The 26,984-nt window shown below is 40.7% G+C and overlaps 1 protein-coding gene across 4 annotated transcripts in view; it reads left to right on the top strand.

Moving 5' to 3' along the window:
• Window positions 1–26,984, top strand: part of PARG (poly(ADP-ribose) glycohydrolase) — an 850,138-nt gene that overhangs the window by 610,986 nt on the left and 212,168 nt on the right. For all 4 annotated transcript variants that reach the window (XM_069240664.1, XM_069240666.1, XM_069240665.1 and 1 more), the window contains 2 exons: window positions 4,530–4,608; window positions 5,537–5,645. In XM_069240664.1, coding sequence (XP_069096765.1) covers window positions 4,530–4,608; window positions 5,537–5,645 — 188 coding nt within the window. The remainder of the gene's footprint in view (window positions 1–4,529; window positions 4,609–5,536; window positions 5,646–26,984) is intronic.

Below are 26,984 nucleotides of genomic sequence, written 5' to 3'. Positions count from 1 at the left end.
GTAACAGAAAATGCCTCCAAATTGAGCTGATGCTGGTTGACTTACCTGAGCCTATGAAAAATATACCAATAAATGGTTTGCCATAGGATCTATGTCAGGCCATCCAGACTGAATTGTATCTTCCCCAAAGCACACCTCACATGCCCCAGATGCTAACCCGTTGTCACTAATCTCCAGCTCATGCTGTGGTCCTGCTCCTCCCTCACACACACTACTGGCACACAATACATGACTCCCTAGCCACAATTACCAAATGATGGGAAGCGATTCCCCAGGGATCTTAAAATTAGAGGACAAATCTCAATGTGTGAGCATGATTCGCAAACCTGGCCCTACTACCGGCCAAACAGACCCTCGCAAAGTATTGGAAGGCAGCCAAACTCCAGCTTTTAGCAGCAGCAGAGGGTGCTGTTTTGAAAGGTTAAGCTGAGAGCATAGCTCTACACTACAGAGAAGCCCAGCGGCTTCGCTAAAGACCTATAGCACTGGCCTGAGACACTATGCTTACTCAGTTTTGGGAACTGGTGTGCAAAAAGACCTCCCACCATTCCCCCCCCTCACACACACACTTCTACAGTGCCCGCACGCAACCTGATTAACCACCCTCCGTATCCTTGTCTCCATGGCTTTCCTCATAGATCTCCAGTTTAACTAAGCACAGTTATTCACTGACACCCTCTTAGAAACAAGAGAGGCACCAAAAACAGTGTCTCTAGACGGGATCATACCCAATAAACCCCCCACCCATACAGGACTCCCCTGAAACTCTTGCTTTGTTCACACTTGTGCTGTCTTTTAGTTGGCCCCCCTTCTCCCAAAGTCCATCTTTTTTCCCCTTGACCCACCTAGTCCCCCCAGTTCTCACTTAAAGGTTTGCATCCTCCACTACCCAGCTTAAGAGGCCACAACTCAACTCCAATTATGGAAGTACAAAATTCCAATCATCAATTTCCTATGACGGGACACACGTCATGCATGGGGTTCATGCTCAATTGTATTTCCCACATGTTAGTTGAATATTACCGCAGAGAATAGGTGATGTTTATGCCTCCTGCACTAAAGTTGTACTACTTGTATATTTTCTGTGCTACTCAGGATACATTAATTGTGATTGTGTTTCTGCAGTGATTATGTAATAGAGTGTAATGTTACGAATAAGAAAAATACCTTCATAAAAAGAGTTAAAAATATGAAAAGTTATGACAAAGTTAGCAGGGCTTGTTTAGTTACTTTGAAAAAACATTTGTTAAAGTCAATAACAGTGGGTTGTTATCACGTGTTACAGGCCATATACAGGTATTTTGTTACATTTAATCCCAGTGATTAACATATTAGGAAAGATTTTTGATGTTGGCTGCCCACATTGACAAACCCTGGGAGGTTTTCACTGTGAACATTCTTGTTAAGCCCTATTTAGAAGGATTGTATATTGTTTTGCATACTGTTGTTTTCCACACATTTGTAATTTTGCAACTGTATTCTTCATGGTTTCTGGTTTATGTGTACTTGAAGCGGACTGCATTGGTTATGGATGTCAAGCAAGTGGAAAATACTACAATCTTTAGTTTTTCAGTAGAAACATTATGCCAGAGTGTAAAAAATAAATCTGTTTGGTATAAAGGGTTATGTCAAAGCCAGTAGGCATGACTGCCTTATTGTAAAAAGCATGAGTTAAAGGCACTAGAGTTTTAAGGATGTTAAAGCAATATACATGATGACTGCCTTGTGGGAAAGTTTATGCCCAGCACAGTTGGTCTGAGTTGGTTGTGGTGACAACCCAATGATAAATCCTATAAGCCTGTTTGCTATGAAAAGGTATTGTATAGGCAATAGGCTGATTATTGTGAAAATGTATATCCAAATGCATATAAATGTGGATTCTTATTACTCTGTTAAGTCCTGCAGCTAGATATTTTATTGTCCTGGAATCTGTTTGCCTTAGCAGGAAAGGGTTTTGATTTTGGTTTCCTCCCCTTACAAACTTTGTGTGTAGAAGATTTGCACTGTAAGAATTCTTGTTAGGAAGTTTCAGAAGAGATAATATTTTGCATTACCAACGGCAATCTTGTATATGTTTGTATTTTTATAACTCTATTCCTGATGGTTGCCTTTTGGTATAGCTCAAGCCCAAAACAGTAGGCCTGGTGACAAGCCTATGACATAGACTATAAGTCTGTTCGCTTCTCTAGGAAAAGATATTTCAGATCTCCAGGTTGTGTTCTGTTTATTATGAAAAGTTATGACGTATTTACTCTGTAACACATATGGTAAAGTTGATAGATCTTTACAGGTGCATTGCTTTTGCAACCTGTTAAAGCCTGGAGTCAGGTATTCTGTTACATCTCACAGAATAGCTATGTAGGAAGAAATTATATTGTTGTTTACCCCCTTTAACAAACCCTAGAGAGAGAGACTTGAACAATAATGATTTTTGCTAGAATCTCTCTGGAAGCCTCTACATTAAATCATGTATACCTCCATATATACAAATATATATATATCCATAGAGGGACTTTGAGTCAGCCCTCCCCTGACATTGACATGTCCGAGTGCCATTTACACTCTCCATGCACCCTTGTCAACTTATTGCAATGCTTTTCCAAAGTCTCTGGGTTCATAATTAACATTAATAACTCATAAATTATTAATCTGCCCGTTTTTCCAAAAGTAAAAGATAAGATAGGATATTTTGTTGATATGAGGCCTCCTCCATCTCCCATACTGTTGAAATACATGGGTGTACTGGCGAGAAGAAAAGAGAAGTGAAATCTCTATATAATGCCAGGTACTCTAAGATGTTCATAGAAATGGCAATACAGTTGTATATAATTAATTGTTACAGTGTATTGTGAGAATGCTAAATATAGGCAGTAAAAATGACCTAACCTCTTGCATCTCATTTAGACACTACCAGGGAGGTCGATGAGAAAATATCTTAGCAATGACAAAGGTTTCCATTCATGAAAAATTGTAGTGAAGTCGCCTATGTTGACTTTGTTACTTGCTCATGTTTTTTTTCATCATAGGAATTCTGATTTCATCATGGCTCAAGAAAAAGTGTCATTCAAGAAATACAAGAATGAAGGATTTAGAATGGTTGGGACGGTTTTGAGACCAGAAAGTGTAAATCGTTCAAGGCAATTAAATTAAATTTTAAGATACAGAGGCAGAAAGAAGACCATATTTACAACTGAGGCATTGGTTTATAAGTTCTGCTATATTTTTAGAGGTTTATGCTAGTTTTGCAGCATCAGGTTATCTTATTTTACTTCTCTACAGGTTTTGTTCTTATGCCAGTGTACTAACAGGCAGCGATGACTCATTTACAGAGATTAAGAGAAAGAATGTCTGCATAGCACTATCGTTTTTCCTGATTTGTTTGTTAAACATAGGGAGGGCCAAATTAATATTATTTAATGACAGTGTTACCTGCCAGTTAGGATGAAAAACGTATTTCTAGTGGTTTTGGTCCGGTTTTGGACGAAGTCAAGGTTGAGTGGAGATGTTCATATTTGATTTGGGTGTCCCAAGATGGCCCACATTTGGTGGATGATGTGGTATTAAATAATCAAGGTGGTGGGAGAAATGCTTATAAATAGTCTAACTAAAGGAATTTCTACGTAGCATTCGAACACATTATTTTTCACTCACAGTGTAACACAAGACAGAGGCCTGCTTTATGCAAATTACTACCGACCTCCATCCTCATTATGGGAAGTGTCCATCTTGAACTGCCAGTGAGGCCCAATCCAGAAGGGGACCATAAGCAGCCCCAGATTTGTTTCAGCATTGTTAGGCCTCATAGTATAGCTTGAATCTTATGGCACAGCGAGCAACAAACTCATGTCAGAGGCACATCTTTGGCCACTTAGGGTATTACATCAAAAACCCATAAGGTGAGAGATGTATGCTTGCACATAGTCTGAACCACGGGCATTCGCTATAGTTAAGTTCCAGCCCATAGTGTTTCGGCCCCTGTGCCCCTCTAGAGAGAAGCCCACCTGATGTTGTTCAACACCGACCCTGCTCCTCATGAGAACAGTCCATCCCAAATTTCATGCAAACATCTACCAAACCATCTACCAAATTGATAGTGCAGGGCCTTGTTGGCTCAGGCAGCCTTGCTTTTCTTCCATGTTTTCCCTTATGTCCAGTGCCTGCCACCTCAGCCCCTTTCAGGTGTCTCCATGTGTTCACTGACAGCTCATCTCACTCAACAGCAAGTAAAATGGGAGGGGATGCCTAAAGCCTTCCTAGGCCAATGGTCTTAGGCACCCCCTATTAGCCAAAAGACTACTATGATCCTGTGTGCCCAGCTTCCAAACAATGGTGCATTTGTTCTGCAGGACAGGATCTCAATTGTGACTCTATTTTCACATTTGCTAGGATTTTGCAAATGATGTGACATTTAGTTGTTAAATCTTAAATTGAGTTATAAAGTTTTGTTCTGGGGTGACATGATGTAATTTCAGTATGTGCTAAATGCATCTGCTATTGTTGGAGTTTTAAATGTGTTCATTCTTTTATAGGCACTGAACAGTACAGTGAGTACACGGGCTATGCAGAAACATACAAATGGGATCGATGCCACGAAGATGAGACTCCAAGGTATGTGACAAGTTCAATACACTAGGTATTTCAGACCTACGGCCATTGTCAGATTCTGTACATGAGAATTCAAAAAGTGATGGGTGGAATGTTTGAACTAATCTCAGTGTAATTACTCGGGCACCATCCAATTCCAGAGTTGTTTTCCCACCATGCTACCTCATACAGGAACCAGTCTTATGTAAATCAGCCTTTGTCCTGCTCCAATAGGAAAAGTCCAGCCTGAACTGCAAGGCCTAGTACGCTCTGTATGGAAACACTAGAAGCCCCAGACCAGTTTCAGCCTAACTGGGCCTTGTCATAAAGGTGCAGTGAGCACAGAACTCACTTCTGGAATTCTTGGTGCACTGAGGGCTACAAAAATTATATGTCGAATGCTTAAATTAATCTGAGATTAATAATTACAGAGCCACACCCGGTGCTATTGTTGGATTCCATACATGGTCATTATCAATCCTTACACTTTCAAATTACATTGTTCTCTGCTTTGAAGTCACACGTAAAAAGAGGAAACCGTGGTGTCATGGCTGTGGAATTACCGTAATCCCAAAGAAAAAGCTTCTACCTGGCTCTTTTCCCCAGATATTAGAAAGGCTTTACCACAACCACCACAAAAGGATGGTTTGCAGTGAAATCGAGCTTTATGCTTTTTGGCTCTGATGTCACTTGGAACTGTTTGGTTAACAAAAAAATAAATAGGGTTTATTCCTTACTAAACCTCTGCATGTGTATATGTTTAAAGAAGTTCTGTTAGCTTAGTGTCCTTTTGGGTTATGAAATAAGGGAAACCTTAAAGACTGTACTCTGTAGCCAACCTCTCCTCGTCACCTCTCCTGTACGTCGGTAGCTATCAAAGACAAACTTGTATCACTCCATACGTGTATAACGCCATTACTCTTTCTTACTATGTTGTCCTCCCTCCCCTCAGGGACGAGTGGCAGCGGCGGACTACTGAGATTGTTGCCATTGATGCATTGCCCTTTCGAAATCATCTTGAGCAGTTTCTCCCTCAGAAGATGGTGCGAGAGCTGAACAAGGTCGGTGACTCTTTCCCTACCTTACGAGTTAATTCCGAGACATGCTTCTGTTTTTGTCTGCTGCCCTGAAGTCTACTTTTCATTAATAATGTTGAAGGATTAATTGCAATTTTATTTGCATGGTGTGTTCTGTTTTGAATCCCATACTTCTGGTGATTTTGATGCAATCAAAGGTTCTAAATGCTCTTTTCAGATGCAAGTATTTTACTATGTTTGAAAGTTGCGAGCAACATGTTTTTTTAGGTAAAAAGTAATTCTGATTATCAGCAAAAGAGTTTCTTAGTATATTTTTCTGTGCCTGGCTTTTCTTGTCTCAGCAATAGAGTTTTAGTGCTTCTCTTAGCTTCTCATTCAATGCCTTCTTTGTTGGTCTACGCCTCATCAGGGATAGTAAGTGCTACATAAATACAATTACAATTATTTCTTTGTCAGCTTTTATTTGAATTTTACTGTACTTGTCTCGCTTCCAAGACATTGTTCTATTTTTGCCTCCCTTTGTTTATCGATGTATAGACCAAGTCCATCTGCTTTTTTTGTTTCTTTGTGTCTCATCACCTCCCAGGAGTTTTTTCTGATGTGACCTTTGATGTTGTTTTTTTTGGTGATGTGACATCTGACTTGTGCCCAGTTTGACAATTTAGCCATGCCCCTAAGTTTTTATATTTCCATACACGAGATGTTAAAAAGTTTAAAGTGAGGTACAACAATTACATTCAAACCTAAAAGTATAGTTTTGTTTTTTCTCATTGAAACTATGTTAATAAATTATTCTTAGATGACCGAGTACTTTGCCTGAAATACTTGTTTTATGTGTAGTCGGAGCACTAGTGGGAGGGAGAGTTGCAGAATTCTTAAGGTGCCACTTCATTTACCGTGAGGCGAAGTATGATTTATTTTTGAGTTCAACAGTCTTTGGTTAACATCTTTCACAAACAAGTCATGGGGCCATTACAAGTACTAATAGCAATCATCTACATGGCTTGTAAAAGAGACGTGTATGTATGTAGAAAACCCATTGCCATTATCATTGAGTCAGATTTTAAAAAGTAAGCAGGGACTCACTTTGAAGCAGTTTCCTACCCTTTTCCTAAGCGTAGGAGGAAAAGTAAAGATTTTAATCCCATCTAGGCATATTAGGGAAGGTCAGGATAGGGCTACAAAGTGCAGTTACTTTTGGGGTGTGTGAGGTAATCAGTTTATTATTTGGTGTGTTTGCGTCTTGTATTAAACTCAAAAACCTGTCTTGGGAACCGTTTCCCCTTCCATGTCCCCAATGCAAACCTATCTACCAGCACAAAAAAGGAGCCTCTCATGTGTGTCCACCATTTGCCCTTCAACTGCAGCATCCTCTATCAAGCTCACCTTTTGGGCTCACACCCTGTTTGTCCTTCCTTCGAGGAAGTGGCAACGCTTCTTCCAACTGCAGCCCCTATGTGTTTCTTCCTGAGAGTTGTTCACACCTCCTCTCACGAGGGCAGAAGGCTGTCTTGTTGCCAGCAATCGTAAACTGTCAGTAGAAAACCTGAACAGCAGAGTGGCAACTTTCTAAAGTTACCATTTACTTAAAGGTTACAATAAATTCGAATTGGGCATCAAGACTAGTTTAATGTAGCGATTCTTTTGACACCTTGAAGCACCACGTTAGCAGTCCCATTTAGAAGTTAGCATAGCTGAGTTGTTAGCATGTAACCCTTTTCTTGCCAATGGGGCTACTAGTCTTTCTACAGCAAAAGCAGCATTTTTTTTTTGTTCAGTTAAACCACATACAAACCTGTCTTTCTTTTTTACATACAGCACCCTGTCATATAGTTTGATAGGCTTACCTTCAGGGTGACTTCGGGTTAACAGTTTGAAAACTGCTCTGCCAGCCAGCAGAGCCAGGCTTGGGAGTCTTATTTTACTTTGACACCCTTGTTGTGGCACAACAAGCGTTGCAGTCCACAAGGGACACTCCAAAATGGAGTAAGCCACAAGGGCCGGTAAGGCTTAGCAGGACAGTTAACTTGCAGTCAAAGCAGTCTCCAGTCCAGTTATAGGCTCGGTTACAGAGACATCAACAGAATGGCCAGATGCAAGGGATTCGGGATGCTGAAGATGTTAAGGGTGCTGTTCCAGTCAACTGGGGTCTTGCTGGGGCCAACCCTAGCCCACAAGTGCCACGGGGCGACCTTGATCACAAAGATCTATGTCCGTCAAGGTCTAGGTGAAGTCCAGCCAAAAAAACAATTGCTACTGGTCTTCGATCACAGCCAAACCACCCATTCCCTTTAACTGCGACTAGTGTCCATCTTAGGTGACCAAACTACACTTTTATGACCCTCCAGGGTCCAGCAGACTCTTGTGCAACTCTGTCTCAGGTTCTGTGCTTTGGCGGTCAGTGACAACTAAGTTATTGTGGCTACCAACATGCAAACGTGGCGTCAACATGTGTTGCCCTACTGACTCTTGGAGTTAATCTCCTTTGTCTGGGGCTCGGAGGACAACTTTTCCTTGAGCAGGCTACCATAAGGAGAAGTCCTCTCTTCTCTAGCCCAGGAGCAGCCGGTGCCATCCAGTCTTTTGTGCAGCCTCTCTTTGCCAGGTTCAGGGAACAGTAGGGCAGTCCTTCTTCATTCCTGTCTGCAGCACAGACACGATCTGAGGTCTGGGTGTCAGTGGTGCCAGTTTTATCCCCTCACCTTGCCCACAGGGGATGCACTGACTTCTAGCAAATGGGCTACCAGGTCCTCTCAGCCTGATAGCTTCCTGCACTGTGTGGCACCTAGCCCCTTAAAGGCAGCTTCTCTTTTGGAGATCGCCTTTTGGACCCAGTCAGTGTGTTGATTCCTGCCAGGGAGAGATAGCATCTCTTCCATTGGCAGGCTTCTATTGTCCCCTTTCCTGGGAGTTGTTGACATCGTTACCTAGGTCAGAAGGCTGTCTCGTGGCCAACTGGAATATTTGGGCAGCAGAGCAGCAACTTCCTAAAGATGCCTTATACTAAAAAGTTACATTAAGTTCGACTCTGGCATGAAGTCAGGTTTAGTGTAATGATTCTTTTTATACCATGAAGTACTCATTTTTGTAGTCCAAGTCAGAAGTTAGCATAGCTGAGTTGTTAGCATGTAACCTTCTACTTGTAAATGTGGTTACTGGCACTCCCACAGGTAAAAACGACACTATATGTTTTTCTGTTAGGACCTATAAAAAACATTGTCCTACTTTTCAATATTCGGTATTCTGCCTAAGGACTCGACAGGTGTTCCTTAAGGATTACTTATACATAATAAAAAGGAAGGTCTCACTTTTGTCATTCGTTTTTTAAAAGGCTTAGTTAAGTTAGCAGTTTAAAACAGTTCTACCAGTCTGCATTGGCAGGCTGGGATGCATGGTTTACTTTGTCACACTCATGGCAGCACAATAAGTGCTGCAGCCCAGGGAGGACGCTTTAACTTACAGGCCCTGGGTACCTCTGGTACCGTATATTAGGGACTATTAGGTACGTTAACTTATGCCAATTGTTGGTGAGCCAATCAGAGATGTATCTTTTAAGGTTCAGAGCACCGGCACTGAAGTCTGGTTAGCAGACTCTGATTTGCAGGTTAATCATTCCAAAATCAGCATTTCCTTACAAGTTATGTTTCACTGTGAGAGCACACCAACTTCAATATGTAGTATGCCCTGTTTATTTATTATATTAGTGGGCTTCCAGGGAAGGTTTAGGCTTAACTTGTGAATATATAAATTAGACTTTTCCTTCAAGGGGAAGGAATTTTTCCATGCCATGTGTCACTGCAGTGCATTTAACCTGCATCCTAGCCAGAGCACAGTGGTGCTACTGGCAGAAATATTTTTTGGCATATATGTGGATGGTGTAAATACAATCTGCATCCCGTGTATGACATTTAACTTTCCATGCTTTAGGTGCACTTAAAACACTTTAGTGGACTTATAGGTATGTTAAGCAGGACAAATGAGGAATTTGAATGTACAGCACATGATTTAGAGGAGAAACACAAGCACCTTACTTTTATGTAGCAGTGTGTGTGATAAAGTGCACAGAGCCCTTAAACCATTAACAATAGGATCCAGAAATCAATCGAGATTACAATGCAGACTAGGCAGATTTGCTACAGATTTGCTATGTCATTGCTTGCTTCTGGATCCGCCAAATGTAAAGGAGGATTCACAGTTTTTTTTCGAAATATTCAGCAGACTCAACTTTGCGAATAACTGCAGATTGGGTGAACGCATCTCCATTGAATAACACCTCTGTTAAGACTGTAACTTGTAAAATTTGCTACAATTCAAATTTTGGTGTGGGTAATACTAAAAATCTTCAAGTGACTTTGCTAGGTAATATCTGGACAACAGAGTAATTAGACTTATAGTATTACACTGATTATAAAACGGGGGAACCCACCTTTAGAGTGAATGAAGGGTGTTTGGAATAGAGAGAATCCCAAGAACGGCTGTGTCTAGTGCGTAATCGTTTCATTCAGTTCTCTACTCGTGTGCTGCTTTTCAGGTTGAGCATCGCAGCATTCTAGCGCTGCTTTTTCAACATGTTGGTATGTATGTGGGCTTTTAACCACACCCACCGCACACCCATCACCAGTACTTGTTCATGGGCTTGCCGTTCAAAAATCCTTTATAATTGGTAAATGTTTTACGTTTGTTCCTCCTTGGGGCAGTTTTGTTACCGCCTTGAGGTCTGACCCTGTTACATGGATAATTGCACTTTTGCCGATAACTTAGATTGCAAGCAAACTTTTTTCCTTTGGTGTGTCTCCTTCGCACTCACGCTCATGGCTGCTGTGGCACGTTGAATCAGCTTGCTTATGTCAACTGTTTTACTTTTTATTTTCAGTTTGTGTGGCAGGAAAAGTCCAGTTAGGAATTTAGAACGCTAATAGCTTTAACTGGAGCAAATCTGAGACCCAATGCATTTCAAATGCTTGTTTTCCATGCAATTCTCATAGTTACTTGGCTGCCGCCGTTATTTTACATCCTAAAGGAAGGAAAAATAATCGGACCATGGCGTTATTGCTAACTTGAAAACATTGTATTTTATTGTACATTTTATAAATATTTTAAACTTTTTTGTAATCAGTTTTTTATATCATGTATGATACCTTTGGATGGTTATTTGTAAGCCCCCCGACATTGGTCATAAATAGCTTGAAATGTGACAGCTATCCTTTTCCTAGGAGCGTTCCTCAGTAGCTTCTTCGTGCCATGCAAGTTTCCCAACATCCCCCATTCGGGCAGAAAAAGTGGTTTTACTACCGAATCAGCCTCTCGAAGAGTGTCTTGAGTCACGTACCTGTGGGTATTTTGCTCCGTCATATTTCCTATATTAAAAGCAGGCCTCATTCATCTGGACTGATGTTAGAATATGCAGAAATAGGCGCTAAAAAATAGATTTCTGGATTTATTCCACATTCCAAGCATGAAAAATTGTGCTAGCACGGTAGCTTCGCACCCAGTAATTACAACACCTTTGGATTTGGTAATTCCAGGTGTGGTATAAAAGCTTAATGTTTTTTCCGCATAACTAACAATCAGTGCTTTAGTGTTCTCGGCCTATAGGGGGCATTCAGCTCTGTATGAAAATACCTAACATATATTGAGCATATCGATTGCTTTGCAGACAAGAATTAAAGTATGCCTCTCTGTTAAATGAGATGATGCTCTTTTTGATGTCAGTCTGCCCTGCAGCAGCGCCCAGATATTGTGTCTTTCTTTATAGAAGACTTATCTGAATCCCATTCTGTTTACTTCGTAAAAACGAGTTGCCCTCATTTTAAAATTGCATTTAGCCTGTTCCTTGTGAAGCATTTCTTAAATATACTCAAAACAGATGAAAACATTCTAAGATGGTGTGTCCGGCTAGCTGCTGGGCTGTATGTTTTACGCTCAGCAAGTTGGAGCAAAAAAGTGCATTTTTTTTAACGGTAAGTGGATTGCTTGATGTATGCTGAGTTTTTATATAAGAAATATCTAACTACAATATATTTAACCTTTGCTCGTGTATTTAGCCTTTTTCAACGTCGACCTCTGACCTGACCCAATGACTTTTTTTATCCAGTACAGCTCCTCATGCAGTCCTTTGACCTTATTTTCACTCATACTCCTAATGCCATTCATCTGCTCCTTTTTCAGATTCCACTTAGTCTTGGACAATCTCTCTTAAAATATGTTCATACACGTTCTCATCTGTTGGTGTCTCTTATAGCGTTCACTATTTTGTTATTCATATCATCTCTACATAGTCGGATGTATTCATTACACTTCAAAACTGGATCCCAAACTGGATCAGTTCTCCCTCCTTTTTATAGACAATCTGGCACTGTAATAAACTGACAACAGAGAACGACTCTCACTCTCTATTTAAGCTAAGTAGGCCTGACTGAAACTACGCTAGCACAATTCATGTTAAGCTTCTTGCACAACATTTTCAAAATCACGACTCTTCAGGTAATTATGCAGCTGCGATAAGAATTCCTACTGCAAATGCACAGGAATTACAAAAAGATCGGAAGTGGCTGTTGTTTGCCGTGCTTTTGTTTAGTGCGACCTTGTGTCTCATACTAAAATACAGCGCGAAATGCCAGATTCTCATTTTGCATTCTATAAAGAATTTCTCAGTATTTTGTATAACCACGCAAAAGCGAATTACACAAACTTGGCACATCCTGGCTTAGCCCTATCGAGGACATGTGTATAAATAAGCACCATTACACTTGTCAATTCAGAATAGATTGTTCTTTATAGTTTAGAACATTCTCTACTTAAACACAGAGGATATATTACTTTTGCTACAATATCTGCCTCTCTGTAATTGAGTATTCACATCATTTTACTTCAGTCCGTTCAGCACTGGTTTTGTACCATGTGCCTACAGTAAACTCTAAAAAGTGACTGAACCCCATTAAATGTGGTTTGTAAACTCCTGTCTGCTCTTAACACATAGCCACTACAGCCTATAGATTCTCTGCACATATGCCGCTAGTACCAAATTTACTGGCAAACAAGGCTTGATCATATTGATTTTTCAATTTCCTTAAGGTTCTTTCTTAGTATTTGATACCTCCTGGTCAAGATCCATAGCATTCAAGTATAAACAGCAGTTACTGCAACAGGGCAGCTGTTCGTTAGTATGCACACATCCCCAACATCAGTATCCACTCTGCCTCAGAAAATGTATATAAACGTAATTTCAGGAACCTGCCCCAAAGTCTGCCATCTTGGTACTCAGTATTTCAGCATTTATGTCATTTACACAGTGGTTGTTCTTAATCAGTCTCACATTTATTAAGTACTACTCCTGGCTCATCTGTCAAGGTCCTTTGAATTATACCATCTGTTAGTGCAACCGCAACAGTTCTATTATATAAGGATTTGGTTCAGTTGAATTTGGGTTACAACTCGGGATCTTGGGCCACCTTCTAAGAGCTAATATTGGGGATGGGTAAAAGGTTTGCAGAGGTTTGCCCAGCCAGTGGTTCCTCACGGGAGCACATGACTGTTCTCCAGAGCTATATCAAGCTGGGGGTATTCACACACCATGTGAAAGAACTCAACTTCAATTTGTTTAAGTCTAGGGCACGTTGATGTGGCCAACGGATCAACCTTGCCAGTCTTGCAAGGTGTTAATTGTGTTCTCTGGAGGGAAGTTAAATTGGGGCTATTTTATTCAGGAGTTTATAGAAACCTTAGAATGGAGCAAATTTGCAAGAATAGTCTGTCCAAGTTATAGAGTAGCTTAGGATGCAGTAGTAGATATTGATAGAAACATATTATGGGCTTGGTGGTGATATGATCAGGAATGGCTGCAATGTTAGAAGAAACATTTTTTAAATGACATACTTTCGTAAATGACTGAATACTTACGTCCTATTTCACAGGATACCAGATACTGAAAACACCATTTGATGGTTTACTGTTGTTGAAATACGATATTGCCAAAATCGTTTTTCTAACTGAACATTTTTCTGACACCCTGACTGTAGAACGAACAGTTCTATAGAAAATAAATATTTCTCCCCATTTTGTCACATTGGATAAGGTTAAGTTTGTTTTATCTCAAAGATGGAAAGAAAAAAGATGACAAATACATTATTTAATACTGAGTCTTCAAAAAGAGGTCCTCTTTGTACCAATACAAAGCCTCACGTTTTGTATTCACTAGCAAAGACTATGAATTGGTGCCTGAATCTATTGGAAACCAAACGTGAATTTGCTCAAAAAAACAAGAACACCTAACAAAGCAATATATTTCTCTTTTGAATCATGTGACGACTGAGTCTTGGTGTAGACGTTTTGTGGCTAAATCACAACAGTAGGTTGTGTATATATTGGAATGATCCTGTAATTAGGGTGACCATCTTACTCTGTATGAGTACAGGCACAGATTTCAGTTGTGGGCGTATGTGTAGTACCTAATGCATCCCAGTCAGCGTTCCACAGATTTGCTTCCATTTAACTAGTTAGATAAACACACCTGAGAGCATTGATTTGCAGTTGTAAAGTTCAGGACTGGGAACACACTGTGATAACATAGAGTGAATCGGTCAGCCTACTTGTAAGTGAAGCTCCATCCTGTGAACTTGTCCAGTTAGTTATCTTGATCATGAAGCAAGCAGAGAGGCAAATATTGTAATAAATTTGCCCAGTACATTTAATACCATGGCAAATTTGCATTCAGTGTCTAAAGATTTACCATCTGTTTCGATTATTGAGTTTGCTGTACCATGGAACCTTAGAAAAGGCAACAGTGGTCAACAGTAATGCACATCGTAAATGTCTTCAAAAATGTTCCATTTTAATTATCGGTGCTCTTCCGTTACAACACACCTGTTGCCGTGATGTGAAAAGTCTATCCAGAGAATCTGTTTAGATTGCTAATACCCACATAGGGTAACAGAGCACTCAGAAAACACATTGAAAGTCTGGAAAAATATCATGTTGTGCTTTAATTTGACATGTTAATTAAATTAAAAAAAACACTCATACAATTCAGTGAAATAGGAGGACAGAACACACAGTAGGCACCGCTCACCGGCCGAGGGACATGCTGGCTCTCTGTAAATGTTAACCAGGAAGCTTACCAAGGTTCTCCATTGGTCGCTGCACAGAAATTTGGGCGTTTGACTTGACTGATAAGTACTTAGTTGAAACGGATTAAGCGTGCCATTCGATATTTTAAGAAGGTCTTTACCACTTTTTCCTATGAAGGCTTGTTGACTTACATATTTTGGAATTTTTGGAGGCTGTCAGAATTTATATTTACTTTTAACACCTCTTGAGTTACACATTTGTGTACAGGCTATTGCCCTGAAGAAGTCTCTTATTTTGGACTTAACACGTGTCAGCTAATTCTCCAACTTGACTAAGAACACATATAAAGATCACAACCTTCACTCATATTATGATAAAATCATCGTTCATCTCAAGAATCATATTATATGTAAAATTGATATAGAAAAAATTGGGCCCTGTGTAAATTGATGCCATTTTATGAATTCTATGAGTGTGTTTTTCTTAATTTTTTAACATGTCAAACTAAAGCGCAACATAATATTTTTCCAGACTTTCGATGTGCTCCGTTACCTTATGTGGTTAATACCCTGGAACCGTGACTTCCACTTGAGTGAGCATACACTGCAAAAAGGCTGGAAGTGCATACTTCTTATGCAGCTTCAAACTGGTGCAAAACTACATCTTGTTGATTAGACAAAATGTGATGTCTTGGCTAGAACAGTCTCCTTAACAAGTACACACAAACTATGGTATGGTGTCAGCCTCATAATACACTGTGTTTATAGTGGGATTACCGTTACCTGACCGTTTTCAGCAACACAAGAGACAGACACGGCTGTACTGAACCTAGAAATGGGGAAGAAAGGGACATTAAAGTATCCAAGTATGGCATAAGCTCACTGCATCCAGACAAACGTATGCAATGCTAGAAGAGTAAGTCAACTCTCTACAGCACTCTATGCAAAATGGAATTAGGTAACTAAACATAAAGGTCCTGCAAGGAATAGTGCTGAATGTTTAGTGAAACCTCTTCTCTGGCCGCCAGTCCATGCCCATATGCAGAATCTACCTCCTATTTGGTATGGGTAACTCGATAGATATAGGCCCAGTAGTAAATCTAGCTACTAGTGGTGTGACATCAAAAGTACACATGCCAATTTTCGCCCTTTTGTATGTGCATGTTTAATAGTATACAGGGGATGTGTGCTGCAGCCTCATCATGTGACTGAGTTGGTAAGTCTTGCATCAACAGAGAGATGCAGACTTCTCTCTCACTGTGCAGGATGTGAGTACTCACCACAGCATGGGGGTTCTAAATGGTCGGCCTCTCGCACAGCCTTACAGTGAGCTTTGAACTGTCACCTCTGCACATGTGGTGGGAGAATGCAGAATGCTAGCCATAGCCTTTGTCGGTACACTTTAGAGACATGAGCTGCAGCAGTCTCCTGCACCTCGTAGCATATTCGGAATGATCAACACAATGTCTGTAGCAACATCAAGAACAACCTTGTCCTCTAGTTGAAACGGCATCACACCAGAGAAGCAATCAGCCTAGCAGAGGAAACCCTGTTGAGTAAGAAACCCAAATTCCTACCAGAACACATGAATTAAAAAATGGCAACAGATAATCCTGCATGGTAGGGGAGTATTTCTCCGGCAATTCCAACATGAAGGCCTCCAGTATCCTTGGGCCATATGAAAAAAGGCACTCACTTGCCAAAGAAGATAAGGATCGTACTCCTTAGGAGATCACAGCAAGAAAACCATCAACAGCACCTTTCCTACTTCAGCTGCCTGCTTGTAAATGGCAGTGTTATTAGTTACGATTTTTTTTCTGATGGAGACACTCGTAATTTTGGTAGCAAGCATTAAATTCGAGTAGTTTGAAATATGATGCCCTGAAAAGTGGGCCCTTAGGCCACTACACATCGGCAGTCCCTCAGTCTCCTCACTACATCCACTAGACTAGCCATGCCTAACCATACATTGAATACCCTCACCCATGTTCTGCCGACCTTAATCAGCTGTTCTGCCTAGCATCATCTTTCATAGCCTACACTACACAATTCATGTATTCTCTGCAACCATGAGCTATTTGAGTAATTACGGCTCTGCTTCATGCAGGTGCATGTTTAGCCGAACCTCATATACGAGCCTGTCTGTTTCTCATAGAAGTCAGGCCCTGCATACCCAAATCTGCAATTACTACATAGTACCCAATTATGGGCCATTTTCTGAACATTCTTTGCCACACTAGTAGTCCACTAAGAGATTACCTGCACTCCAATCAAGCTTAGAATGTCCTTTCCCATGTTCCTGTTAGGTTCTTATCCACACTCTGTACACACTTACCAGTGCTCTGCACATCATCATTTGTCGCTCTAAAAACACACTCAAACTTTGCAGTGGACATCCTAAGGCCTTCATTGAGCATCCAAACCGGGTGCCCTGCATGCCCAATCTATGTTCTCAGCACACACCCAGCCACACTATTAGCCACGCTCTTCATGCCGCAAGTCAGGCCTCACCCACCTATAACTTGGCTCTGCATACCTTTCACCAAGACACGCCATAACATCCTTCTGATCCCCAACTTCCTACTCAACACCCACTGCACTTTTCACCTGAGCCTCGGGAGCCCTAAATTGACAAAAACAAAGAGAACATTTCAGCACAAATTGATTTAGTGTCATAGGGAAGGATATTAGACACCATAGGTCTTGGGGTTGAGTGTGGGTCTAGAGAGGCAGAGAAAGCATTCTAGGGTAGATGTGCATGGCGATAACAAGGGGAAAGTATGTTTCCAACTAATTTTATGCTGTAGGCCAGAGTGACTACCTCCTGTTACATCATATGACACCCCCTTTTCTTCTGTCCACTGTCCTCACATGTTGTAAACGTTGCACTGCATGTATTGCTGAGCTCTATGTGTATTCTTTTTGTGTTGCGCAAACATTACCAATAGTCAGAGGAGCACTGTTCAGGATCAGAGGCAAACACACAAATCTGTAAGTCATTGGAGGGAGTGGCAGGGTTCTGAAATGGGAGGTAAACAGTTACTTTGTCATGATGTAGTTTTGTTTAAAGCAGTGTGTCTTAGGGTCTTTTTTAAATTAGAGCAGAGGTCGGGCAGTACTTAAGGATATATGGATATCATTCCAGAACCTGGATACATATATTGACGAGGCTAGTGCTTGGATTTTATTTATTAAACTTCATCACCTCCAGTTTGATTGATTCCTGGCTGCAGATATGCCAGGACCCACTAGAGTGGATGAGCTTGTCTGCCAAGGTGTTGGTAATGATGGATTTGAAAATGATGCAACTGGTTTTGAAGATGTTGCTGGCCATTAAGGAGAGCCAATACAGTTCAGTCAGGGTGACAGTGATGTGGTCCTGTTTCTACTGGTTCACGATAAGGAGCGCAGCCTCATGTAAGTTTCCCTTATGTTGAGGTCACCAAAGGATCCCCGATCTGAACTTAAGGTGCTTCAGAGTTCAGTGAATACTGCTTTCTTGAATTCTGGTTTCCTTTTTACCTTGAGATTGCACCTGAAAGAGTCACTTGGAACTATGTTTCTAACAGTCCCTTTTGGTCTGTTCTTAAATGGACGCCCGATAAACCTTTGGTTTTCTGAGAAACTGGACTACCTGTCAGTCTTCAGCTGTCTGTTTTTTTTCAGTGAAAGTGTTCAGACTTGTGTTTGTCACCAAATACCAGTATTACAGAAAGTTCTAAAATGTGGCCAGTATGCCTAGTGCATTCCTAATCTGCGCAAGGTCAGTTTTACCCATGTGGCATTACCACGAACCAGAAGGTCGAGTTTTTATCACTCTTGCCTTTATTCCTTTGTTTTGCAGCTTTTTCGTGTTTTTTATTGCCCCTATATTAAATATATTTTTAAGGAAGATAATCTGTCTACAATCTTGCAGTAATAAAATGCAAAATTTTTATGTAGTTAATTACTCCAGAAAACACAGATTTAAAATGAGCAAGTCTGATTTAGTTAAATAAATGTGGTGTCTTGAGGTAGATGTCTGCCATTTATTATACACTTAATCTCTCCGAACTAATGAAGAAAGATTCGGACAAAAGGATAATAAATAAAATGACTAAAATACAATGACAGTTTAATTGAGAACCTAAATCACCTCCCACAGCACATACCAGACAAAAAGCATTCAATCATGGGGGTAGTATTTACATCTCTTCAATATTAGAATAGATAGTGGATATTCTGGTGTGCTGATTACTTCAAAAGCAAAGAAAATGTACGCCAGGTGAGTGTTCCCACTTGTAGTAAACTCTACGCTACCTGCGGAGGCCTTAGATTCCTAGTATTGTGACGTAAAGTACATAAACTATTAAAGAAATAGTTCATCGTTGGGAATACATGGCCATTGATGATTCTCATAAATGTTGCTACGGTCTGGTTTTACTAGATCCAGACTGCTTATATTTTTCGACGTGAATCATTTTGAACCTTACAAAGTGTCCCTACTTTGATACCAGGGAAGTGAGTTATGCATACTCACACACCCACCTCTCCCACTCACATGCTTACGCCCCCGCAAATCAATATATTTTTGGTTGCTCTTGGACACTGGAAAAATTGAGATGGGTTATAAATCCAGTCCAACGTTTTTTGTTCGCAAATGCTTTATCTGTTGCACATGTACTCTTTTGGATGTAAATGTGACGTGTCACCTGTTTGACTGTTATAGGCTTGTACATGAAGGATGCAAATCACAGCCGCCACACGAGTCCTAAACCTCAGACGACTAGATTACTTTACTCCTTAAGTCAAAGCTGTTAACCAGTTACCCAGTGGCCAGAAGAATCAATCCCCTTCAAAGCCCTCTGTTGTACAGCGGATGGTCTATGAGAATGGACAAATCTCCTTACACTACACTCCAACCATGCACTGTAAAGGAACAGATATGTAACTTGATCAACTGGAAATAGTTTTGGGGCCTTATCAAGTGGTAGGAAAGAGCAATAATACGACACAAATGTGGTCTAATCTTTAGTCTTGCTTTTGGGGTGCGCCCCATCTATATATACTGATCTTTTTCTAAAACATACAAATACATTTGAACTTTCTACCAATATATCTTTTCACACAACTCTCAAGTTGTGAATCTTTAAGCTTGATATTAACTACGTGAACTCTATAACTTTTCCACTGCTGGCTCATTTGAAGTGACAGGAGAATTAAAAGCAGAAATAATTACGTCTTTTGCGGATGGAAGAAAAATTGTCCTTAAAGGGACAGTCCAGCCAAGTACTCCATTGAAGACTTCTACTTGGTCATTTGACCCACTGGCCAGAAAAGAAAATGTTGGTTTAGCATTTCCAGCTGGTGCATTGATAGAGGTGCATGTTCACCTGGTAGGTAGCTAAGTAAATCGGCCTAGCAAAAAAAAAGTCCTTGACCGTCACGCACACCATTGATCGTGAACAGATTACTTTCTATACTGTCAGCCACAGCTAGATGAAGCCAGGGAACAGCAACTACGAACCGTAATAAACACACATATATTTGGCAAATTGCAACCTATAGGTAATACAGTACTGTGAGGTTTCTCCCTCTGTATGCTATAGGGAGGATTTTTTCCCCCAAAATACTTTTGTTTTTTAACATGGTTCTGAGCTACAACATGTGATAGAAAATATAGTGCACCCACCGGTAAATGTAATATCCCTATTGCCCAAATGTGGTCTTGAAGCCATGCCCCACCAATGAGGAGAAAGTAGTTTCACGTTTTGATCCATATCCTATAAAGCATAAATCCACCTCGCCTTTTTTGCTTACTTGAAGCCTCTTGAGGGTGCAACCTGAAATTAAATTAAAAACATTAATGTTTGAATTAATATGTATTCATTTATTTAGCAGTGAATACTGGCATTTACCCTGTTCCTAAAACTAGCCAGTACCTATCGATATGGGAAATGAGGTCAACAGAGATGGTCCTTTGCCTAGGATCACATAGTAGTTCTCACAACTCAAAGCTGAACGTGAACAATGTTGTTTTTTCATCTCCCTTGCTTGAGGCGTTCACTTTTAATTTATTAAAATGAGTGACAAATCCTTAAAGGTATCATTTGGTAGTTTCTTCCCAATAGCAACATTACCCACTCTGATTCAGGGCTCGCTTCATGTTGAAACGGTAATGCTGGATTAGCTCTGTGTTATATTGTTATATGCGATGTTGCTTTAAGCTTCCATGTAGAAACGTTCTGATGGAATGTGGTTTTATGACCTAGCGGGTCATTCCAAGGCAGTTGCGATGTGGCTGGCCTTGAAGAAGGAGCCACGCTTGTCCTACGAGAATAAATCTTCTTATAACTTCCATAAAACCACCTTTACCCTTGTCAGCATCATCACTTCATTTTGGCGATGAGTTGGGGGCGTTGTACCAGTTGGGACAAGACGCGCTCCACGACAGAAGTTAATTAATGCACCGTACCTGTGTAACCAGAGCTCGGCACAAGAGGCACATTGGAGGCGGGAGAGGACTAACACTATTCGCGTATTACGGGAGAGGTCCCTGATTGATATTACAATAGCGCATATTGCAGTACATCAAGTGTGTTCATCGTCAACGGCACCTTAAGTTTCTACGGTTGTTACCTGCCAATGTAGTAGCTAACGCACGTGTCCAAGCTAGTAGCTGCGCACATGGCAAGCTCGTGCAGATTCATATGCTTCTGCACTTCAAACCGGATTAGCACTTCCCATGCGACCTTCATTTCAGAGGAAAGGTCCTTAAGAGCGCTGTTTTTTTTCTATGTATAGTGGAAACTAAAAGTGGACTTTAAAACAGCTTCAAAAAAGGGTGTGTGATAGTGCTTACAACACTGTTACAACTACTATTAGCTCATTTAAAGTACGGTAATGGCTTCCTCCATCAATTTACCTCCTGCCTTGTTGGATCATCATGGTCAACCATCCATTCAGTGGGAGGAGTGGATAGACATTTTTGAGAACTAATTGTTAGCATTGGATGGACAGAACTTTTTACCTCAAAGAAAAAAAGGCTTTATTATTAAGTACTATTGGCAAGGAAGCACACCATATATTTAAGTACTTACCTGAAATTCGCGATGATGATGGACAACCTTTACAGGATTAATTTGAAGAAGCAAAGCTACGCTTGGAGGAGAGGTTTTCTAAGGAGGAGAACATTGTTATGTCACGGTATAAGTTTTATACAGACCCCAGAGAGAAGGAGAGTCAATAGATGACTTAATTTCAAGTTTACGTGAACTTTCGGTGAAGTACAGGTTTGGTCCAACGACGGATAAGCTGATTCGTGACCAACTTATCGTGCATTGTCAGAGCAAGAAGACTCAGGAGCGGTTACGGGCAGTGAAGAATCCACCATCAGTGAAGGATGCGATAATAATAGCCAAAATAGTTGAGGAGGCGGAGCTGTGTATGAAAGAGATCAGCAAAAAGAACAATATTTCAGGAGAGGGCGACGTAGCACTTATATATAAAAATAAAAGAAAGTACCACTTCTAAATATGGTGGTCTGGTCAGTAAACAGGTTGTAAAAGAGGTCAAACCTGCAAAACTTAGTGTGCTATAGGTGTGGGTGCCCGTCTCACACCAGTGAGGCCAAATGGTGTTTTGCTTTAAACAAGGCTTGCAGAAAGTGTGGTCGCAAAGGGCATTTGGCGCGAATGTGCAAAAATGGGTACAGAGCAGGTCTAGCTGCGACTTAATCGTATGTGGAGGAGAATTGTCTGGAAGATCGTGTACTCATGGTACAACTGGATGAAACTGATGTGGGAAGAGAAGCAAGACGGAAGAGCATTTTTTTTCCATATTGGGCAAGAAAGTAGAATTGATGGTAGATTCAGGTTCATTATATACAATTGTTCCAAAGTCAATGTGGATTGAGAATTGGCCTGCGGTGTCTTTGTTGGCCAAAGATATTAACCACAGAGGGTATCAGGGTTCAAAGATAAGTGTATTAGGATATTTTGAATCACCCATTACATTTAAGTCGAGGAATATTGAAGGGAAGGTGTATGTGGCTGATTGTGGTCCTCCCATATGAGGTTGGGTTCACCAATATGACTTAAATATTATAATTGATCCTCATTCAGTAGAGAAAGTGTTGATGGGAGATGATGTTAGTGTTGATGAAATTTTAAATGGGGCAAAAGATGTATTTGAAGAGAGGTTGGTTGAATTGAAAGGGTAAGTGCACAGAATAGTTTTGCGAGAAGGAGCTGTGCCAGTGAAACATAAAGTGAGGAGAGTGCCTGTGGTGGTAAGGAGTAAAGTTGAAAAATTATTGGATGACATGAAGAAAGATGGTATCATTGAACCAGTAGAGGCGTCTTCCTGGATCTCTCCAGTGGTAATAACCAAGAAATGTGTTGGAAAACTCAGTTTCTGTGTTGATTTGCGTCTAATCAAATTGTAGTGACGGATGTATTTCCTCTTCTGAACATAAATGAACTCTTGTTATTGCTTAAGGGAGGTAGATACTTTTCCAAGTTAGATCTAAAGAGTGCGTACCAGCAGATCAGGCTACATGAAGATTCCAGAGCGTTAACAGCCTTTATAACTATGGAAGGAACTTTCCAATTCACCAGGATGCCTTTTGGGTTGTCTGCAGCCGCAAGTGTATTTCAAAGGGCAATGTTAGAAATTTTTAAAGGGGTACAGAATTTAATCTTCTTTCAGGACGACATCTTGATTTTTGGCCAAACTGTAACCGAATATAATTCAGTTCTCAGGATAGTGTTGCACAAGCTCAGGGAAGCTGGATTAACGTTGAGGAAAGACAAATGTAAATTCCTAGTTGAAGAAATTGAGTATTTGGGCCACACTATCTCTGCTGAAGGGGTTAAACATAAAGAAGTTCTGCTGAAGGCCATTAGGTCTGCACCTATTCCCGGTGACAAAGTTCAACTACGCTCGTTGATCAGTCTCATTGAATATTATAGCAAGTTTGTGGAAAATCTTGCGATGAAATCAGAGAGTCTGAGGTAGCAGTTTCAAATGGGAGCATGATCAACAAGAAGCGTTTGATGCGGTGAGAAGAGATATCTGCAATGCAGGTATTTTGACGCCCTTTAACACGCATCACAATACAATTTTAACAGTGGATGCAAGTGCGTGTGGAGTGGGAGCTGTGTTGTCACAGTTACTAGGGAAGAAAGAGGTGACAGAAGCTTTTGCCTCACGCTTTCTGACTGAGAGCGAACGCAACTACTCTGTGATTGAGCGAGAGGCGTTAGCTGCTGCTTGGTCGGTGAAACATTGTAGAACGTTCCTATGGGGCATAATTCTCACTTTGCGTTCCGATCATAACTCATTACTTAAAGTACTAAGTCCATGTGGGGCGGTTAAGAGCTCTGCCAGATTGCCAAGACTGCATCTAGGCTACAAGAGTACCAGTATGTTGTTGAACACATTCCTGAATGGAAAAATTCTCAGGCTGACTGCCTAACTAGACTGTCCTTGAAATGAGAAGATGTTGATGAAAGAACGTTGTCTATAAAGATAAAGAAAGTTCAGTAGGCTTGATTGACCGATGTGAAAGACTGTGGGACAGGAGCTTTCAGAGCAAAAGATTGGGAGTTGTGAATGGAGAAGGACTCTGTTCTCAGTGAAGTAGTATGTATGGTTTTAGTGGGGAGGAGGAGAGAGTACAGTGTAGCAGTGCGACTTTATGTAAATTTGGTTGATGATTCGACGTTGGTGAATGATAAGCTCTTGATGAGAAATGAGAAATTTGTACCACCAGAGGGCATTAAGAAGAAAATCATCGTATTGGCCCATGAAGGACACCTGGGTCAAACTTTGACAAAAAAAGGGTCAGAGAAAATCATAGGTGGCCAGATATGGACGACGTGATTTCTCAATGGGTGGAAGACTGTGTGGTCTGCAGAGAAAGTGAAAAAAGGTTGAGAATCGGTGCTACAAGTGTGTGTGGTCACATAGAAGATCCTGGCTCACCGTGGAGCACAGTGTGCTTAGATTTTATTAGTCCCATTCACGGTATAAGGAATAATCTACAGAATGCTTTAGTCACGGTTGACGTTCATTCTAGATGGGTTATAATCAAATTTCTGCTGGACATACCGACAAGAAGTACCATTGAGACTTTAAACGGAGAATTTCAAGAAGAGGGTCTTCCACGTATTTTGATAACGGACAATGGTACCCAACTCACATTACGTGAAATGAAAGGGTTCCTTGACAGTCGAGAAATTATTCACCATCGCACTGCTTTATATATTCCTCAGGTGAATGGGATGGCAGAGAGTTATTCGTTTGGTTAAAGGTACCATTCTCATGGCCATTCAAAGTGGAAAAGAGGTGACGAAAATGGTGGAAGATATGGTTTGGGCCTATCGCACCACAATCAACAAAGCAATTGCATGTTTCCTGATTGAAATGATGAGAGGCAGGAAACCAGGATAAAAATGTATTCCTGCGTGGATGGCGTATAGTGGTCCCAAAACCAATGAAGCAGAAAAGGAGAAGGAAAAAAAAAGTAATGTGGTTGTAGGGGATTGGGTAAAAATTAAGCGAGGTAGAATGTCAGGTGGATTATCAAAATTCGTGGGCCCATTCAAAATTGGTAAAGTGTGTAGGAGTTATGTGGTGTTAGAGAATGGTAACAAATGGAATATGAGGAGAGTGGCACTTTACCAGAAAGGGAGCAAAGGAGGTGTGGAGGGTATGCATGGTATGTCTGGTGGTAACGGTTGTATGTTGATGAGTGATGAGGAATTTGGTCATATGTCCAAGGGTAGTATTAGTGAAAGTTGTGATGAAAGGGGTTTCCAGAAAAGTACAGACTTGTGTACAGATTTGGTTGAGAATATAAGGTCTATTCCTCAGAATGAATAATTATGTGATTGTTCTCAGAGTCTAATCTCAAAGTCAAAGAATTCGGAAACCGCCCGTTACTTAGAGGATTATGTTCAACCCAAATGAGAGTAATGAGTTTGTTCCAGCAAATTTGTGTTATTTGGGTTTTCTGGGGGAAAAATGTGTTTATATTTTAAAGTGTTCAGAAAGGGGGGAGATGTGTTATATTGTTATATGTGATGTTGCTTAAAGCTTCTGTGTAGAAACGTTCTGATGGAATGTGGTTTTATGACCTAGCAGGTCATTCCAAGGCAGTTGCAATGTGACTTGTCCTACAAGAATAAATCTTCTTATAACTTCCATAAAACCACCTTTACCCTTGTCAGCGTCATCACTTCACTCTTTTATAATTCAGTGGTTCAATCAGAGTTCTGCTCCATATAAAACACCAAGTTAGAGAAATATACTTCTGATAATACACAGAAACACTTAGCTTTCTACTCCTGCTAACACACACACTTGGATTTTTCAGAGCTAATCTCTCAACTAAACACAGATACACTCTCGAAAATTAAGCTCTCAGCCTTACACTGAGCTCATCTTTTGGCAACACACAAACCTATGCAGAGCTTTGCTCCTACTAACACCGTGACTTCCTCTGTTCTTTATTATACTGAGACGTAATTCCTTTTTATATAATATTCAGTGTGTGTTTTTCAGATGCAGATATGTAGGAAGAGTCTGTGTTGGACTTCAGGCATAGATGATCTGTGTTCTCAGCTGAGCTGTGTTCTGAGCTGAAATGTAAACTGGGCAGGACAGGCGGCTCTATAGTATTGGGCTACCAACTGAGGTGGGCTAGCTCCACCTTAGGCTGTCATGTGCCTCAGTCAAGGCTGTGGACAAAACTGGCATCTAAGATGTTTCACTGTGCACATTCAAGCTATACTTAATAAATGGCCTCTTTAATCCCATTCAAAACCGAAAAGCCAGTTATTTACCTCACTAGGCTGAATGATATTACAGAGATCTCCATGTCGAAAGGCTTACATCCATCGGTGGTACCTCAGCTTTTAAGGTTTGTTAGCCTTTATAGAGTATATCAATTTTATGGCGTGTGCTTTGAAAAAGTAACTATAATTGTTGTATATAGCTTCCATTGAAAGCCTTTAGCATGAATAACCAGATCATAGTCTGGTTTTGCCAGCTGTGGGGTTACAACAGAGGTTTACCAAAGTGGTGGACCTGTGTTGTGCCATCACCCAGGTGAAGCAATTCACCTTTGTTCCCACGCCTTGCCCAGGTATCCAGAGATCGAAGAGCGACTGTGGATTTGCAGTTGCACTTCTTCTGCTTTTCAGGTGTTTCTGCAGACCAGAGTGGGATGGTAGAATGCTGGCCGTGATCTTCCTCTACCAACCACCTTCTATGTCAGGGTGGTTCTGCAGAGGCCCACGCTGTCAAGTGGTTC

Source organism: Pleurodeles waltl, chromosome 6, assembly GCF_031143425.1.
Source record: "Pleurodeles waltl isolate 20211129_DDA chromosome 6, aPleWal1.hap1.20221129, whole genome shotgun sequence".
Lineage (NCBI taxonomy): Eukaryota > Metazoa > Chordata > Amphibia > Caudata > Salamandridae > Pleurodeles > Pleurodeles waltl.
The sequence above is the reverse complement of the archived record's forward strand: the minus strand, read 5'-3'. Positions and strand labels throughout refer to the sequence as shown.